The sequence below is a fragment of the Pieris napi genome, chromosome Z (assembly GCF_905475465.1).
Source record: "Pieris napi chromosome Z, ilPieNapi1.2, whole genome shotgun sequence".
NCBI lineage: Eukaryota > Metazoa > Arthropoda > Insecta > Lepidoptera > Pieridae > Pieris > Pieris napi.
This window is the reverse complement of record NC_062259.1, coordinates 13501765-13520469: the sequence shown is the minus strand read 5'-3', so window position 1 is coordinate 13520469 and position 18705 is coordinate 13501765. Positions and strand designations below refer to the sequence as shown.

Below are 18705 nucleotides of genomic sequence, written 5' to 3'. Positions count from 1 at the left end.
AACCATTACGCTACAATTAGGTTGATATATACTATAGTTATAGGTTTTAGTTAAACAAATGTATTTGTAAGTAATACACCTTGTTGTATTAGGTAAACAGCACGTAACTTCTATATCGATTTCAACAACAGAAATGAATATTTGATTCGGCACTTTATTAGAGATTTATACCTAATCATTAGTTTCGGTTCTACGGAATAACGCCGCGGGTTGATGGTAAAAACAGAATTTACTAAACATCGATATCATTATTATTATTTAATTCAAACTAATATATTACAACAAGAAAAAGAAACTGAATACATTTTGAGTTAGATAGATATCTATAATACATGATAGGTTGCGGTGTAGTGAGTTCTCCATCATGAGATTTAGTAGATAATAATTTGGAACTGAGCCAATACGCAATGTTTCGCTTTTCGTAAAAATAACCCATACGTGATTTCCAGTATTCACTACGAATAAACGTGTTTAGAAGACTGCCGCGACATTTTAGGATTTATTATTGTGGTAAATATTTTTATTTTCTTTAACTCCATCCTATACAAAAATAATGTTATTATACCTACGTAACTTTCTTTTACGTTTTTATATCAATATATAACTAATGTAATATAATTTGTAAACAAAGGTCAAAGAACAATGGCTTTATTTTTTTATACCAATGTAATAATACCACCTGTTTGTTGTTATTTAGCAAAACGCAACTATGCGTTGTTTATCGTCAAAAACACGTTTAGGTTGTACTTTTTGCGTAATTAGATATAAATAGAAACAAGATTTTTTATTTATATTAGGTGAACCACAATCAGAGCGCATGTGCACAACTCGCTGGACCTGCGTACTCATAACTGGGGCAGCCGTCGCCCTTTCTCCACAGACGGCCAACCGCAGTGCACGTATTCGATGAGGGTTTAAGCGAGAGCGGATTCGAGAGCAACAGTCAGCCAGTGGTTAGATCGTCGTTAGTTATAGATATTAGATAGTTAGGCTATGCTTGCTTTTATACGTGTGACTTAACCCGCTACGTCCTATCCTTCAACCGTGAGAGTGTATGTTTCAGACGAGTTAGGTATGAAGAGAGACGAGCGGCAGAACAAAGGAAACACCATGTCACGAAGCGAATCCACGGTCAGCCGCCGCACACCGCACACACCACTCGGTCTACCCGACAGCGTCAGCGTAGACTCCAACCCAATGCTCAGCATATACCGGTAACGCCCTAGCCTCTGCGCCTAGCGTCGTCAAAACTGTTCCTCGGACGATCGAAGGACAGGCACAACCATGCTCAGCAATGCACGACACAGTAAAGTTCAGCGCCACTTCACTCGCTGTCACAGTCGACGTCGCATGATCCCCGCGGCGCATCTCTGGAGTGCTATCCATCGAGAGTGCTACGATATGCTATGCTCTGATGGCTTGCTTTAAGACGAATTATCAAATTGTCGTGAATATCAATCCATAGAAAACACAAAAGCCAAGGGTCCGATTTGAACCCTCTCATAGTTCCTTTGACATTTTTCTATTTACATTAGCCAGCCATCAGGTTGTAGCTAGCTTAGCTTTCATATCAGTGCCGTCGACGAGGTAAGTTATCATTAATATTACTTAAAACTTACCTTTCTTCCTGACTCCCGCATTTTCTTTTTCACTCTCTATGCTTTATGGAGTTATAGAATTTTAGTTAGAGAAATTGTACGTAGCAAAGATTCCGTTCTATTTAATTTGTATTTGTGTATAATTTTGGTTTATATCGATACCGTGTAAGTATAAAATAACTAGCCACAGTAGAGTATTTTTAATCATATGGAATTTATTTTTGTGCTTGCAATTTAGAAAATAGTAAGCAGTTGTTAAAATAGTGTAAATTTAGAATAAGCTTTTTATTTTAATAAATTAAGGATTATTACGTTAGATAAAATAATAGATAATAATAGACATAGAAACATATTAATGAAATATTTAGACTTTTGATTTTGGAACGTGATACGTAGATGCCGAGCACCCATCGCGTCACTGGACTGTATGGACGACTTTAGCACAAACTCTGCTCTGCACTTATTTCAACCAGGTATATATTAGCTCCAAGCTCTCGCTATCCTTTTCACTTAATTATTAGCAGTTGTCATATATGTATATAAATCAGTCAGTGTTTTTGGGAAGGATATGTTAAGAAGAACTTTCCTGTCAAAGCTCACTTGGCTTTGGGATTTACCACAATACATAACACATACAGTTGAAAAAATTATTAATGTCTGTAAATTTATAGTGTTTATAATAAATTGATTATCCAATATTTTTGTAGCCAGTTGGGAGAATATGGCACGTCAGTCGCCAGTATACATGGGGAACCACGCAAGTATACCGTCATCCGTGACTCCAGGACTTCATTACAAAAGCATGGGCAAGTCAGGATTGCGAGTGCCCAACATCGGCCTCAGCCTGTGGACTATGCTCAACGAAGATGTCGCTGAAGACCTCGTCATGACAGCTCTCGAGAGTGGAATCAATTTAATTGATTTATCTAAAGCTCATAACGGTAAGTCTTTTAAAAAAAATGTGCGTGTACTAGTGTACACACGTAAGAAGTGAAACTTCTTTATGACCTTATTTTTCGAAAAATCATCTATATGCAACTTTACAGAAATTGAATACAAATAATACAATTATTTCATTTTACCTTATTACCACTAAGATTATTACAGAATTTCATAAATTGTAATAGAATTTTTAGTATCATTGTTACCGTTATTATACATTTTTGTTATTAAGGCCTACAACGCACTAGCGGCTGGCCGTGATGCGGTGTGCCGCTGCGGCAGGCCGCAGTATATACGGTCTGCCGTAGCAGCATGCCGTATTCCGGCTAACCGTCCCTATTGCGGTCCTATTGCGGTCTGCCGCAATCGTCACTCGTCAGTGCTTGTCGTTCTTGAAATATTGGGTTGGGGAAAAAGTCTTTTCGCATTACAGTATGTATGAACTTGTAATAAAATCTCTTTGGCTATACTATATGGATCTGGCTGGTTTTGTTATCAAGGAATGTTGAGATATTAAAGAAAATAATTCCAAAATCAAATTAGGATAATGTTTGTTTTTTATTTATTTTTCGTACCGTCAAGAAGAGTGAATCGAATGAAGAAATTCGATACATTTATAATTTTACTCCAAAAAAGGTCAAAATGCAACACAAGCCGCGAAAGAAATTTGTGATGTTAATATGGCCCTAGCACTGTGTCTGTGACAGTAGCACAAATTTAGTTTAAGCGTATTCAATCCAGAAATTTTGATGTCAAAGATCCAAGTCGCTCTGGTCGCCCTGTGACGGATAAAATGGATGCCATTTTTGAAAAAGTGGAGCAAGATCGGCATATCAGTAGTTAAGACGTAGCTGAAGAACAGGGAATTGACCACAAAAAAGTTTTGGCGCATTTGAAAAAAACTGGGTACACAAAAAAGCTCAATATTTGGGTACCTCACGAGCTCACTGTAAGAAACCTAATGAACCGTGTACTCATTTTTGATTCTTTATTACGACTTAATGGAACCGAACCATTTTTGAAGAAGCTGACAACTGATGATGAAAAGTGGATCACGTATGACAAGAACGTGCGAAAAAGGTCGTGGTCAAAGGTCGGTCAGGCTTCCCAGACTGTGGCGAAACCCGGGATAACTCGCAACAAGGTGATGCTGTGTGTGTGGTGGGATTGGAAGGGCATTATTCATTATGAGCTGTTACCACCAGACACGACCATCGATTTTGAACTCTACTGCGAACTACTGATGAGATTAAAGCAAAAAGTTGAGAGAAAGCGGCCGTAATTAATCACCAGAAGGGGTGTGGTTTTTCATCATGATAACGCTAGACTTCACATATCTTTAGCCTCTCAGCAAAAACTAAGAGAGCTTGGCTAGGAGGTGATAATGCATTCAACGTATAGTCCTGACCTTGCACCTTCAGATTTCCACCTGTTTCAGTCTCTTCAGAATTCTTTAGGCAGTGTCAGGGTAACATCACGAGAGGACTGCCAAAACCAATTGTCGCGGTATTTTGATCAGAAGCCCCAAAATTTCTGTAGCAATGGGATCATATCCCTACCTAAATGATGGCAAAAAAATATCGAACAAAATGGTACCTACATACTTTAGTTAAATGTAAATAAACTATTTAAAAAAATGTTTTGAATTTTCTTAAAAAATGCGAAGAAACTTTTTCCCCAACCTATTATTACAAATTCAAATTTAATGACGTGGAATAAGTGATACATGTATCTTATGTTCCATAATAAACATATTTTATTTTTTTATTTTTTACTCTTTTAAAATAGGTTTACAATATTTTGTTTACATTTGTTAAATAATTATATGTGATGACGTAGGTAGGACGGCTAACCGCGCCGAGTGCGTGGAGGGGACGCGGCGCGCCGCATCATTGAACCGGTGCGGCTCGCCGCAGCTCCAGATCAACCGGAGCGGTTGACGGTTGACCGCAAGTCAGTGCGTTGTTATCGTGCGGTTTCATGTAATATCGCAGCGGCACACCGCATTGCGGCCAGCCGCTAGTGCGTTGTAGGTCTAATGGTTTAGAATCTCTTTGAATAGGGACAAGAAAAAGACGCACGTAACGGTCAAATGTGACGCGTAACCGAAACATGTGACGCGTAACCGAAAAATGTGACGCGTAACGAAAAAATGTTACACTAAATTTTTTTCTAACCCCGATAAAGAAGTTTCACTTCAAAAAATAACTAATTATATTCCACATGCATTTTAATAATGATCAGACATTATGGATAACATAATGGTAGTTTTTTTAAACTTGACACTTTATTGACTAAACTAATAACTTTTAACGATTTTAGCACAGGGTGAAGCAGAATTGGGCAGAATACTGAAGAAAAGAAACGTTAAAAGATCCAGTATTATTATTGCAACCAAAATCTATTGGAGTACTAAGTGAGTTAAGAAAAGTTAGAAATAAAAAAAATACCATAACCAGTAACCCTGGTATATATTTATTCTATAATTTAACGGCTATGTTCACAAAGATACGTATATAAAAGTAAATCTTGTTTTTTATTTATAGGTGTGAAGAAAGAGGACAATCTCGAAAACATATAATAGAAAGCGTGAAGGAGTCATTGGAGAGGCTCCAGCTAGAGTACATAGACTTAGTTCTTGTACATAAAACGGATCCCGTATGTCCGATGGAAGGTAGGATACCCTGCATTCTATATAATTAAATCGATACTAATTATTATCTCAATGTTATAAATTGCTTACTGCAGAATTGGTCCGAACCATGAACGGCCTCATAAATGAAGGTTTTGTGATGTATTGGGGCACAGCGCGCTGGACTCCAACCGAGGTAAAATGTACTTTTTGCCTTATATCGAAATGTATATTGTAGTTAAATATATTTTAATAATACAATAAAATGGATTTCATAGATAATGGACGCGTACTCTAAGTGTCGAACTTTCAATTGCTGTACGCCGATCGTCGAGCAGACAGAGTACCATATGTTCTGTCGTGAAAAGACCGAACTGTATATGCCAGAAGTGTATCATAAAATTGGAGTGGGTCAGTATATTAATTTGAGTATTGTAAGTTCCCATGATCGATCGTAATCATTGTCTTTGTATACAGGAACTATGGTGTGGTCTGCACTAAGTACTGATATGGGTCTGAACCGTGAGGGGGTAGCAGAGATATTTGCCAAATCTCGCTTCAACCGCAAATACAGCACATTCAGCTGGTGGGAGGAGGAACTCGTTGCTAACAATGTAACTAAAGCATTCATTAAACATCCTTTACATAATATATTTTAAATAAAATAAGCTTAAATAAGGTGTTTTTTATAGGAACTCGAAAACAATGAATCTACAGTAGCCGAAGAGTCACTAAGTTTCAAGGACAAACTGAAAGCTCTCTCCGACATAGCCAATGCCTTGAGCGAGTATAATTTATGATTCGTTATAATTATAAAATCGAGTTATTAATATTTACGCCTGTCTCATTGTGTTTTCAGATTGCTCGATAAGGCAGTTGTCGGTGGCGTGGTGTCTTAAAAATGAAAATATAAACTGCTTACTTCTAGGCGCTACAAGTGTCGAACAATTCAAAGAAAATATACACGCACTGCAGGTATCTTATTTAGGAGGAGATTTTTACATTACAGAGGAATCGGACTCTATTGTAATCGTAAAAATACGTAATCAAGTAATTTGTGGTTTCAATTAAATACATATGTTTTATATTATATTATACAGACACATTAAACAATAGAACAACGACGGACAAAAATCAAGCAACGATATTTTACTGCAGAACTTTCCACTTTTATTTTCTCAAATAAACAGTTCATGTATTATTGTATCTAATGAGTCATTAAATTCGATTTCACAGATCGTGCCTCAATTGACTCCGGCGGTGATTTTGGACATCGAAAAAATTCTGGCAAACAAACCACAGCGACCCCCGATGGTCTCGACTCTGACGATGCGAAACCAACAGATCGCCAGACTAGACGCTGCGTAAGTTAGTTCATTAAGCACTGAAGTTTTATGATGAATCTTTGCATTCTAATGTACTGTTTAACGAAACTTTTGTACGGTCAGTGATGGCACAGAGACGCCGAAAGAAGATGACGTGGAAGCCAACGTTTCAACCCCTGAGAAGGACGAAGTAGTCAGGGGTGCGATTCAATGACGTTGGTGGAAACGAAGCTCTGACACGGCTTCCAAGTCTAAGGTCAGGTTCAAACTGAATTTTACAACAGTAAAAGAAAAATAATTGTATAACACAGTCTTTTCCTTTATTTTACTTAGGACTCGCTGCTAAAAGACTCAAAACCAAAGTTCTTTTTGAACAATGCTGGCGCGGTAATACGGCGCGTAGAACATGATGGCGTGACGTCCGATACAGTAGTATCTGTATCTTCTCTGAAAGGCAAACAACCAGCATCGGGAGGCAGCAAGGGTAAGAAGTCTAAGTCGGAACCCTCCCAGTCACGTTCTGGCTCGCTGCAGCGCTCCACGTCAGGGCATTCGGCGAGCTCCCGAGACCGTAAAATGTCTAGATTCAATCTGGGATCACCTGCTGATGTATAAAGTATGAAACAACATGAGGCTCATGAATCTTTGTAAAATTAGATATACATTTTGTAATTCTTTCACTCAAGGACAAAAACTGACATCGTTTACCACAAATTAGTTAGAGGTAGCACTATATAGAAGTCAATATTAATATGACTATAGTATATTTAACATATTAGTGTTTTATCTTTTATCCTACCTGTTACGTAACCTACCTAATTATGTTTAAGTATATTTTGACGGAAGTGATGCATATTATTTTAGCATAGAATATAGTATGTGTATGTAGCGCACTGTGTATATATTTTTTTTAGAAAGTTCTAGACAACACGTTCACTAAATATTATGGTGTAAAGTGTTAATTTAAGCTATATTAATGTCAAATAAACCTTTGCGCACTGTCTCACATATCGATTATTGTTATAACAATGTGATTCTAAATATAAATTTAATAGTCAAGCTAAATGAAAGAGATAATTGACAGATTTAATTTTAGTTCGCTTACCATACCATACCCTCTGTTGTTTGACTAAACTAAATAATTCAATAAGCCAAATGTATAATTAAATAATCAAAATGTATGTATATAATATAGTGTTAACCAATTCTAAAGATTTTCATTGTATACCTACTGCATATATATTTTCACTGTCTTTAAGCTTTAGAATAGTCCTGCTTGCGACAATTTGATTTGCATTTTTAAATTAACTTCGAAAGCGATGAATTTGCGTTGCGAATAAAGTGTATTTAGTTTATTTTATTACTTATTGCAATTGTATAGAAATTTAAAATTACCATCAATACTACAGAGTAATTTTTATTATTTAGGTATTAAATTTAGTAAATCTTCGTAGCGGTAAAAACAAAAATGTATTATTATAAAAACACTTTAGAACCTTATATTTGGTTAGTAATTACTCAACAAGGTTACTAGAGAATGACATGTGTCGAGTGGTCAAAGCTAGATGCTGCAGGCTGCTTTACACAATCGTTGTTGCTAAACAATGTGACGAGAGGGCGCTATTAGAAGTAATATTTTTGGCTTAGAATCACATAAGTGGAGATAAAGTTTTTATTTTATTTTATATATAACTCCTAATTACTAAATATATGTTTAAATTATGAATAGATCTAAAAGTTTTAACATTTTATATAAATTGCAAGTAGGTACATTTTCTCTAAAATATTTTTTTTTTTTTAATGTACTAGCAAAAGTTCCAGAACCAAATATGGAAGCTTTAAGAGTTTCGTCTTATCTGTCTATCCCTCCGTCCGTATATCACATTCCCCAATTCTTAGTTACTTGGTACTCAGTTGCAAGTTGGTAAGTATAAATCTGAACGAGGCCAGGGCCCTTGGGCACACAAGAATTTGGGGCCTTTTAGGAAAGTAAAAAGCGAATTATAATAAAAAATAAATTACTAGAGTCTGGCTAATGAAAGAAGATAACGAAAAAGCGTGGAAAATTCTAAAAAAATAGTATGGTATCCCTAAAAGTTTGATATATTTTGTAGGTTAAACTTACTTGATACTTATTTTATTTTATTATTTTTTAAAACTAAAACTATATTTACTATAAAACACAACTTTATTCAGAATAATCAAAATCAGAATCGAAAAAATCAATATGCATAGATTCTTCAGAGTCATTGCTGTTATCACTGTCTCTCACATTGATTATGAAACTTTCTTAATGTTCCTCTGTAGTCCTGTCCCTTTCTATATATTTATTTTCCACATGTACAACATGATCAGTCATTTTCTTCCACTCTTCTGCTGTTACATTTTCAAATGACTCTTTAATCACTTGTTCTTGCTCTGTAGTCAATTTAATATTTTTATTTGCTACTCTGCGTTTTGCCTAAAATCGCACTTGTATAATGAAAACAAAATGAAAACACGTGTTTTAAATGTAGAAACTTAAAGCATGTGGATAAATATTATAAATACACAGTGAACAAAGTCGGCGTGCGTGCCAACATGCGCCACTAACTTCATTCTGTTAATTTTGTGTCACGGTGCGCGCGCATCGTAAAATTTCACTCTCATACATTTTTCATAACGCGCCTAAAGAAGTAAAACTTCAAAAATATTTTTAATACGTAACTTTCTTTAACTTTTTTATATCAATACTAGCGGACCCGACAGACGTTGTCCTGTCTTAACTATGAATATTGATTTCAAATTGGTATAATTAATTAAAAAATATTTCAGAAACAAATTGTTTATTATTCTAATGCTTTATGTTATACAACATTCTTTGTTTGTTTTTCTGGCTCGCAAATGATTATATTATCAATATAATAAATCCGATCGAAGCATTTATTTTAAACGATATTCATTTTTCTTACATCCTCTTTGACGATATTTGCAGCACGCATTCTGTCAATGTTATGTCAAACGCCATACGGTTACATCAAAATGTTCGAATTGTATGGTGGTTAAGTATTCTTAAATTTTCTAATTTTCCGCGCAATTTTTTTCTATTATTCTTTTATAAGAACCTTCTCCTGACAATTACAAACACAACAAAAAAAAATCAGACAAATCGGTCCAGCCGTTTTCATGTTATGTCGTGACAACGGAAAACGGGTTTCATTTTTATATATATAGATTTATTTATTTATTTTTTTATTTATTTATTTACCCATCGTTGCAAATGAAAGAAACACAATACATAAAAATTCTATGGGATGCAACGGGCGGCCTTATCGCTAATAAGCGATCTCTTCCAGGCAACCCTAGTTAAGAGAAAAACTTAAAAAAATAAAAAAGAAACATGCGTGCGAGAAGTGCAGAATCCTTCAGCAAAGATAAGGTTAAGAAATGATTATACAGAAGAGTTTTAAAAGATGACAGAGAGGTAGCCAATCGTACGGAGTCAGGCAGCGTATTCCACAACTTAATGGCGGAGATCGTAAAAGAATTGCCGAAGAAGGATGAAGTGTGGGATGGAATTTCCAATAAACATCTATTAGAAGAGCGTAACATATAGTTAGAAGGACCTAAGAATTTGAAGTGATTTTTGAGATAAGAAGGGGTTTTCGGATTGAAAAGAATTGAGTATAGAAGTTGAAGAAGATGAGCGTGACGTCTGAATCGAATAGGTAGCCACCCCAGCTGCCTGCGGAATTTAGACACATGGTCATATTTTCTAAGACCAAATATGAAACGTATGCAGAAATTCTGCAGGCGTTCGATCTTGTCAAGAAGCTCTTCGTTCAAATCAGAGGAGCATGAGTCCGCATAATCAAGAATAGGAAGCAGAAGAGACTGCGCTAACATAGTTTTAGTGCGGATAGGAAGGAAATTAGAAAGACGTCTCAGAGTAAAAGAAGCGGCGTAAAGTTTACGGCTGATCTCCTTTACGTGATGACCCCAGGAAAACGTTTGGTCGAAGAAGACCCCAAGGTTTTTAACATATAAATACATATATTACAATAACTAATGTAATATAATTTGTAACCAACGGTCAAAGAACAATGACTTTATTGAAGTGAAACTTCTTTATCGGGGTTGGAAAAAAAAATTGTGTAACATTTTTTCGTTACGCGTCACATTTTTAGGTTACGCGTCACATGTTTCGGTTACGCGTCACATTTGACCGTTACGCGCGTCTTTTTCTTGTCCCTACCAGGGTTGATTCAAAGAGATTCTAAACCATTAATAACAAATATGTATAATAACGATAACAATGATACTCAAAATTCTATTACAATTTATGAAATTCTGTAATAATCTTAGTGGTAATAAGGTAAAATGAAATAATTGTATTATTTGTATTCAAGTCTGTGATATTAAAAGCCTTTTGTTAAACTTTATCTAATTTAACTTTATTTAACCAATTTCTGTAAAGTTGCATATTATAGATAATTTTTCGAAAAATAAGGTCATAAAGAAGTTTCACTTCTAACGTGTGTACACTAGTACACGCACATTTTTTTTTTATTATACCTATGTAATAAGTATTACATAGGTCAAATACACTTTTAGTTGTTGTACTTTTTGCGTAATCTATATATATAAAAAGAAAATGGTGTTCGTTTGAGGCTCTTTCACGCTTAAACCACTGATCGTATCGACATGAAACTACAACCATTAGATGCGAAATTTTTCCTAGATGGTTTATGGCTATTTATTTATTAAATTCCAATTCATTTTTCCCTTCTTTCTTCTTTCCTTCCCTTCATTTTTTTATTGCTGTTTTACTTTTATGAAAATTTATGCATACGGACTTCCTAGAACCTCTAAACGCCAACATCTGTTAAAAACTCGATTTTCGAAATATTTCAATTTTCTTAGCGGGAAGTTAAAAAGAAGAATAATAAAAATATGAAAAAAAAAAATAATGAAACATAAAATTTATTTTAATTCGTCCAGCAAAGCGGGCGCGAAACGGCTAGTCTATATAATATATAAAAGAAAGTCGTGTTTGTTACAACACATAACTCGAGAACGGCTGGACCGATTGCCATGGTTTTTGATTTGTAGGATTTGTTTCCGTCCCGAATAGCAGAATAAGCAATAAATTATCGGATAAGTTATCGAATAACAATAAATAAATAAATTAATTTTACGAATGCAAAAACCATATGGTGCCATCTGTTGACAAAACTACGAATCATTTTACGTCGAATTCGTGTCAGTTCAAGAAATTCCGATCTTGAGACGAATGAGGAGATGCATAACCATGCTTTGATCCTGAACAAAAGATGTTGGATATCAGAAAGTGCTTAACATGCAGTATCGCCATATTGACGCTAGCGAGAAGATGCCTAATGTGTAAAACTGCCATTCTTCTTTTGCAATGGCAAGCAATAAAACATTTGTGTACTTGCAAAAAAGTTGTATTAATGTAATACTTAACATTAATGAAATCCTAAAATAAGTTAAATTAAAGTAACAACGATATTATAAGGTTGTAGGGCGGAACGAAGTAAGCCAGGTCAGCTAGTTAGATATAAATAGAAACAAGATTTTTTATTTATATTAGGTGAACCACAATCAGAGCGCATGTGCACAACTCGCTGGACCTGCGTACTCATAACTGGGGCAGCCGTCGCCCTTTCTCCACAGACGGCCAACCGCAGTGCACGTATTCGATGAGGGTTTAAGCGAGAGCGGATTCGAGCGCGGCAGTCAGCCACTGGTTAGATCATCGTTAGTTATAGATATTAGATAGTTAGGCTATGCTTGCTTTTATACGTGTGACTTAACCCGCTACGTCCTTTCCTTCAACCGTGAGAGTGTATGTTTCAGACGAGTTAGGTATGAAGAGAACGGAGCAGCGGCAGAACAAAGAAAACACCATGTCACGAAGCGAATCCACAGTCAGCCGCCGCACACCGCACACACCACTCGGTCTACCCGACAGCGTCAGCGTAGACTCCAACCCAATGCTCAGCATATACCGGTAACGCCCTAGCCTCTGCGCCTAGCGTCGTCAAAACTGTTCCTCGGACGATCGAAGGACAGACACAACCATGCTCAGCAATGCACGACACAGTAAAGTTCAGCGCCACTTCACTCGCTGTCACAGTCGACGTCGCATGATCCCCGCGGCGCATCTCTGGAGTGCTATCCATCGAGAGTGCTACGATATGCTATGCTCTGATGGCTTGCTTTAAGACGAATTATCAAATTGTCGTGTATATCAATCCATAGAAAACACAAAAGCCAAGGGCCCGATTTGAACCCTCTCATAGTTCCTTTGACATTTTTCTATTTACATTAGCCAGCCATCAGGTTGTAGCTAGCTTAGCTTTCATATCAGAGCCGTCAACGAGGTAAGTTATCATTAATATTACTTAAAACTTACCTTTCTTCCTGACTCCCGCATTTTCTTTTTCACTCTCTATGCTTTATGGAGTTATAGAATTTTAGTTAGAGAAATTGTATGTAGCAAATATTCCGTTCTATTTAATTTGTATTTGTGTATAATTTTGGTTTATATCGATACCATGTAAGTATAAAATAACTAGCCACAGTAGAGTATTTTTAATCATATGGAATTTATTTTTGTGCTTGCAATTTAGAAAATAGTAAGCAGTTGTTAAAATAGTGTAAATTTAGAATAAGCTTTTTATTTTAATAAATTAAGGATTATTACGTTAGATAAAATAATAGATAATAATAGACATAGAAACATATTAATGAAATATTTAGACTTTTGATTTTGGAACGTGATACGTAGATGCCGAGCACCCATCGCGTCACTGGACTGTATGGACGACTTTAGCACAAACTCTGCTCTGCACTTATTTCAACCAGGTATATATTAGCTCCAAGCTCTCGCTATCCTTTTCACTTAATTATTAGCAGTTGTCATATATGTATATAAATCAGTCAGTGTTTTTGGGAAGGATATGTTAAGAAGAACTTTCCTGTCAAAGCTCACTTGGCTTTGGGATTTACCACAATACATAACACATACAGTTGAAAAAATTATTAATGTCTGTAAATTTATAGTGTTTATAATAAATTGATTATCCAATATTTTTGTAGCCAGTTGGGAGAATATGGCACGTCAGTCGCCAGTATACATGGGGAACCACGCAAGTATACCGTCATCCGTGACTCCAGGACTTCATTACAAAAGCATGGGCAAGTCAGGATTGCGAGTGCCCAACATCGGCCTCAGCCTGTGGACTATGCTCAACGAAGATGTCGCTGAAGACCTCGTCATGACAGCTCTCGAGAGTGGAATCAATTTAATTGATTTATCTAAAGCTCATAACGGTAAGTCTTTTAAAAAAAATAACTAATTATATTCCACATGCATTTTAATAATGATCAGACATTATGGATAACATAATGGTAGTTTTTTTAAACTTGACACTTTATTGACTAAACTAATAACTTTTAACGATTTTAGCACAGGGTGAAGCAGAATTAGGCAGAATACTGAAGAAAAGAAACGTTAAACGATCCAGTATTATTATTACAACCAAAATCTATTGGAGTACTAAGTGAGTTAAGAAAAGTTAGAAATCAAAAAAAATATCATGTGTCCAATTCACACGTGGTAGAAGTGAAACCTTCAAATACAAAGTTTTTATAAATAAAATATGTAAATTAGACTTTTTCTCTATCTAAATGTAGGGTCTTTTCTTTAAAAAAACATTTTTTAATGTTAAATTTTAATTTATAACTTTAACATCAGTCTTTATTTGATAAAAACTAATATAATAAAAGTTTGAAATAAATTCACAAGTCCAACGTGGGAGAAAATGAGATAGGAAGCATTATACAGTGTATAAACTTTAAATTAAGAAAATTTTAAATTAAGGTAGTAAGAAGTTTTCACTTCAAAAAGTTTCTATAATTAATGATAAATAAAATTGATAAATTTCATCTAATTTTGTAATTGAACTACTTACTTGACTTACTTATTTAATTTTTTGCACATCTGTTTTTTTTATTTCAGAAAATGATCAAATACACACTAATTTAAAGTTTATACACTGTATAATGCCTCCTATCTCACTCTCTCCCACGCCAAATCCTATTAATTTATGTGTCTGTCTCTTTTTACTGTCGCTTTTTCCGTTGCATCCGGTTTAAAATCACAACGATTCTAAAGAAGTTTCACTTCAAAAATACCATAACCAGTAACCCTGGTATATATTTATTCTATAATTTAACGGCTATGTTCACAAAGATACGTATATAAAAGTAAATCTTGTTTTTTATTTATAGGTGTGAAGAAAGAGGACAATCTCGAAAACATATAATAAGAAGCGTGAAGGAGTCGTTGGGGAGGCTCCAGCTAGAGTACATAGACTTAGTTCTTGTACATAAAACGGATCCCGTATGTCCGATGGAAGGTAGGATTTGCATTCTATATAATTAAATCGATACTAATTATTATCTCAATGTTATAAATTGCTTACTGCAGAATTGGTCCGAACCATGAACGGCCTCATAAATGAAGGTTTTGTGATGTATTGGGGCACAGCGCGCTGGACTCCAACCGAGGTAAAATGTACTTTTTGCCTTATATCGAAATGTATATTGTAGTTAAATATATTTTAATAATACAATAAAATGGATTTCATAGATAATGGACGCGTACTCTAAGTGTCGAACTTTCAATTGCTGGACGCCGATCGTCGAGCAGACAGAGTACCATATGTTCTGTCGTGAAAAGACCGAACTGTATATGCCAGAAGTGTATCATAAAATTGGAGTGGGTCAGTATATTAATTGGTCAGTGTATTGTAAGTTCCTATGATCGATCGTAATCATTGTCTTTGTATACAGGAACTATGGTGTGGTCTGCACTAAGTACTGATATGGGTCTGAACCGTGAGGGGGTAGCAGAGATATTTGCCAAATCTCGCTTCAACCGCAAATACAGCACATTCAGCTGGTGGGAGGAGGAACTCGTTGCTAACAATGTAACTAAAGCATTCATTAAACATCCTTTACATAATATATTTTAAATAAAATAAGCTTAAATAAGGTGTTTTTTATAGGAACTCGAAAACAATGAATCTACAGTAGCCGAAGAGTCACTAAGTTTCAAGGACAAACTGAAAGCTCTCTCCGACATAGCCAATGCCTTGAGCGAGTATAATTTATGATTCGTTATAATTATAAAATCGAGTTATTAATATTTACGCCTGTCTCATTGTGTTTTCAGATTGCTCGATAAGGCAGTTGTCGGTGGCGTGGTGTCTTAAAAATGAAAATATAAACTGCTTACTTCTAGGCGCTACAAGTGTCGAACAATTCAAAGAAAATATACACGCACTGCAGGTATCTTATTTAGGAGGAGATTTTTACATTACAGAGGAATCGGACTCTATCGTAATTGTAAAAATACGTAATCAAGTAATTTGTGGTTTCAATTAAATACATATGTTTTATATTATATTATACAGACACATTAAACAATAGAACAACGACGGACAAAAATCAAGCAACGATATTTTACTGCAGAACTTTCCACTTTTATTTTCTCAAATAAACAGTTCATGTATTATTGTATCTAATGAGTCATTAAATTCGATTTCACAGATCGTGCCTCAATTGACTCCGGCGGTGATTTTGGACATCGAAAAAATTCTGGCAAACAAACCACAGCGACCCCCGATGGTCTCGACTCTGACGATGCGAAACCAACAGATCGCCAGACTAGACGCTGCGTAAGTTAGTTCATTAAGCACTGAAGTTTTATGATGAATCTTTGCATTCTAAGGTACTGTTTAACGAAACTTTTGTACGGTCAGTGATGGCACAGAGACGCCGAAAGAAGATGACGTGGAAGCCAACGTTTCAACCCCTGAGAAGGACGAAGTAGTCAGGGGTGCGATTCAATGACGTTGGTGGAAACGAAGCTCTGACACGGCTTCCAAGTCTAAGGTCAGGTTCAAACTGAATTTTACAACAGTAAAAGAAAAATAATTGTATAACACAGTCTTTTCCTTTATTTTACTTAGGACTCGCTGCTAAAAGACTCAAAACCAAAGTTCTTTTTGAACAATGCTGGCGCGGTAATACGGCGCGTAGAACATGATGGCGTGACGTCCGATACAGTAGTATCTGTATCTTCTCTGAAAGGCAAACAACCAGCATCGGGAGGCAGCAAGGGTAAGAAGTCTAAGTCGGAACCCTCCCAGTCACGTTCTGGCTCGCTGCAGCGCTCCACGTCAGGGCATTCGGCGAGCTCCCGAGACCGTAAAATGTCTAGGTTCAATCTGGGATCACCTGCTGATGTATAAAGTATGAAACAACATGAGGCTCATGAATCTTTGTAAAATTAGATATACATTTTGTAATTCTTTCACTCAAGGACAAAAACTGACATCGTTTACCACAAATTAGTTAGAGGTAGCACTATATAGAAGTGTTTTATCCTACCTGTTATGTAACCTATCTAATTATGTATAAGTATATTTTGACGGAACAGTTTAGTATATAGTATGTGCGCTACATACACTGTATATATATATTTTTTTGAAAGTTGTAGACAACACTTTCACTAAATATTATGGTATATATGCTTCGATAGTTATGCACATTCTTGCAATTATTTTAATTTAGACTTATTAGAAAGTCGGCGAAGTCAGCAAGACCTGCTTTTTTTACATGCTATTCTTAATGGGCGGATCGATCGATTTTAAAAGAAATTAACGACAGCAAGTAGGGGCTACTTGCTGTCGTTAATTTCTTTTAAAATTCCTTCTCCATATGCGACAAGACACACAAAATTGTTCCATGTGCCTCGTACGAACTCGAATTACCTGCATAATTCACCAATGTTTCGGGTTTTATCTAACTATGACACTAATTATGAGGATATTGATATTTTCCACCTCACCAAAGAACATGTGAGAAAATATTTGAAGAGGCGGGAAGACTCGAATTTTGATTAGGTTATATTTAGTATTGTTTATTGTTTTAAATATTAAATTTCAGTTTTCTGTATATAGTTTTGTCTATTGATGCGCTTATTTGTTTCATTTTTCGTATATAATATTGTTTATCTATGTAATATGTTTTGGCTTTCTGTACTGTCTAAGTGTTTGTTTTGTAATATTATGTATGTTAGCTGTAAGATTACTTATAATTAAATAAATAAATAAAGTGTCTATTTTAGCTATATTAAGGTCAAATAAACCTTTGCGCACTGTCTCACATATCGATTATTGTTATAACAATGTGATTCTAAATATAAATTTAATAGTCAAGCTAAATGAAAGAGATAATTGACAGATTTAATTTTAGTTCGCTTACCATACCATACCCTCTGTTGTTTGACTAAACTAAATAATTCAATAAGCCAAATGTATAATTAAATAATCAAAATGTATGTATATAATATAGTGTTAACCAATTCTAAAGATTTTCATTGTATACCTACTGCATATATATTTTCACTGTCTTTAAGCTTTAGAATAGTCCTGCTTGCGACAATTTGATTTGCATTTTTAAATTAACTTCGAAAGCGATGAATTTGCGTTGCGAATAAAGTGTATTTAGTTTATTTTATTACTTATTGCAATTGTATAGAAATTTAAAATTACCATCAATACTACAGAGTAATTTTTATTATTTAGGTATTAAATTTAGTAAATCTTCGTAGCGGTAAAAACAAAAATGTATTATTATAAAAACACTTTAGAACCTTATATTTGGTTAGTAATTACTCAACAAGGTTACTAGAGAATGACATGTGTCGAGTGGTCAAAGCTAGATGCTGCAGGCTGCTTTACACAATCGTTGTTGCTAAACAATGTGACGAGAGGGCGCTATTAGAAGTAATATTTTTGGCTTAGAATCACATAAGTGGAGATAAAGTTTTTATTTTATTTTATATATAACTCCTAATTACTAAATATATGTTTAAATTATTAATAGATCTATGCAAGTTGGTAAGTATAAATCTGAACGAGGCTGGGGCCCTTGGGCGCACAAGATTTTGGGGCCTTTTTGGAAAGTAAAAAGCGAATTATAATAAAAAATAAATTACTAGAGTCTGGCTAATGAAAGAAGATAACGAAAAAGCGCGGCAAATTAAAAAAAAATAGTATGGTATCCCTAAAAGTTTGATAAATTTTGTGGATTAAACTTCCTTGATACTTATTTTATTTCATTATTTTTT

General features: G+C 35.0%; 2 protein-coding genes across 5 annotated transcripts; both read left to right on the top strand.

The window, feature by feature from the left end:
- The first annotated feature begins 836 nt into the window (after positions 1–836).
- LOC125062747 (voltage-gated potassium channel subunit beta-2-like) lies at positions 837–7704 on the top strand. Of its 2 annotated transcripts, XM_047668857.1 has the most exons (14): positions 837–953; positions 1064–1214; positions 1995–2071; positions 2306–2539; positions 4863–4956; positions 5087–5214; positions 5289–5368; positions 5451–5583; positions 5650–5786; positions 5865–5955; positions 6032–6147; positions 6409–6536; positions 6621–6753; positions 6831–7704. In XM_047668857.1, the coding sequence occupies exons 2-13, from the start codon at positions 1075–1077 to the stop codon at positions 6709–6711; spliced, it is 1449 nt and encodes a 482-aa protein (XP_047524813.1). In that variant the 5' UTR covers positions 837–953; positions 1064–1074; the 3' UTR covers positions 6712–6753; positions 6831–7704. The 2 variants fall into 2 exon arrangements, with proteins under 2 accessions (XP_047524813.1, XP_047524814.1); XM_047668858.1 differs by lacking the exon at positions 1064–1214 and having other exon boundaries at positions 838–953.
- LOC125062746 (voltage-gated potassium channel subunit beta-2-like) lies at positions 860–17585 on the top strand. Of its 3 annotated transcripts, none has more exons than XM_047668855.1 (14): positions 860–953; positions 12357–12510; positions 13291–13367; positions 13602–13835; positions 13972–14065; positions 14796–14923; positions 14995–15074; positions 15157–15289; positions 15360–15496; positions 15575–15665; positions 15742–15857; positions 16119–16246; positions 16331–16463; positions 16541–17585. In XM_047668855.1, the coding sequence occupies exons 2-13, from the start codon at positions 12368–12370 to the stop codon at positions 16419–16421; spliced, it is 1452 nt and encodes a 483-aa protein (XP_047524811.1). In that variant the 5' UTR covers positions 860–953; positions 12357–12367; the 3' UTR covers positions 16422–16463; positions 16541–17585. The 3 variants fall into 3 exon arrangements, with proteins under 3 accessions (XP_047524811.1, XP_047524812.1, XP_047524810.1); XM_047668854.1 differs by lacking the exon at positions 860–953 and adding an exon at positions 12105–12246; XM_047668856.1 differs by lacking the exons at positions 860–953; positions 12357–12510 and adding an exon at positions 12098–12246.
- Positions 17586–18705: the final 1120 nt, after the last annotated feature.

What these genes read in the sequence shown, in the direction of transcription:
- LOC125062747 (XM_047668857.1), top strand. Translation starts at nt 1,075, where the DNA reads ATGAAGAGAGACGAGCGGCAGAACAAAGGAAACACCATGTCACGAAGC. An exon ending in AAAATCTATTGGAGTACTAA is followed by an intron (nt 4,957 to 5,086) that starts GTGAGTTAAGAA and finishes TTTTATTTATAG; the next exon opens with GTGTGAAGAAAGAGGACAAT. An exon ending in ATCGCCAGACTAGACGCTGC is followed by an intron (nt 6,537 to 6,620) that starts GTAAGTTAGTTC and finishes TTGTACGGTCAG; the next exon opens with TGATGGCACAGAGACGCCGA.
- LOC125062746 (XM_047668855.1), top strand. Translation starts at nt 12,368, where the DNA reads ATGAAGAGAACGGAGCAGCGGCAGAACAAAGAAAACACCATGTCACGA. An exon ending in CGCGCTGGACTCCAACCGAG is followed by an intron (nt 15,075 to 15,156) that starts GTAAAATGTACT and finishes TGGATTTCATAG; the next exon opens with ATAATGGACGCGTACTCTAA. An exon ending in AGGAACTCGTTGCTAACAAT is followed by an intron (nt 15,497 to 15,574) that starts GTAACTAAAGCA and finishes TGTTTTTTATAG; the next exon opens with GAACTCGAAAACAATGAATC.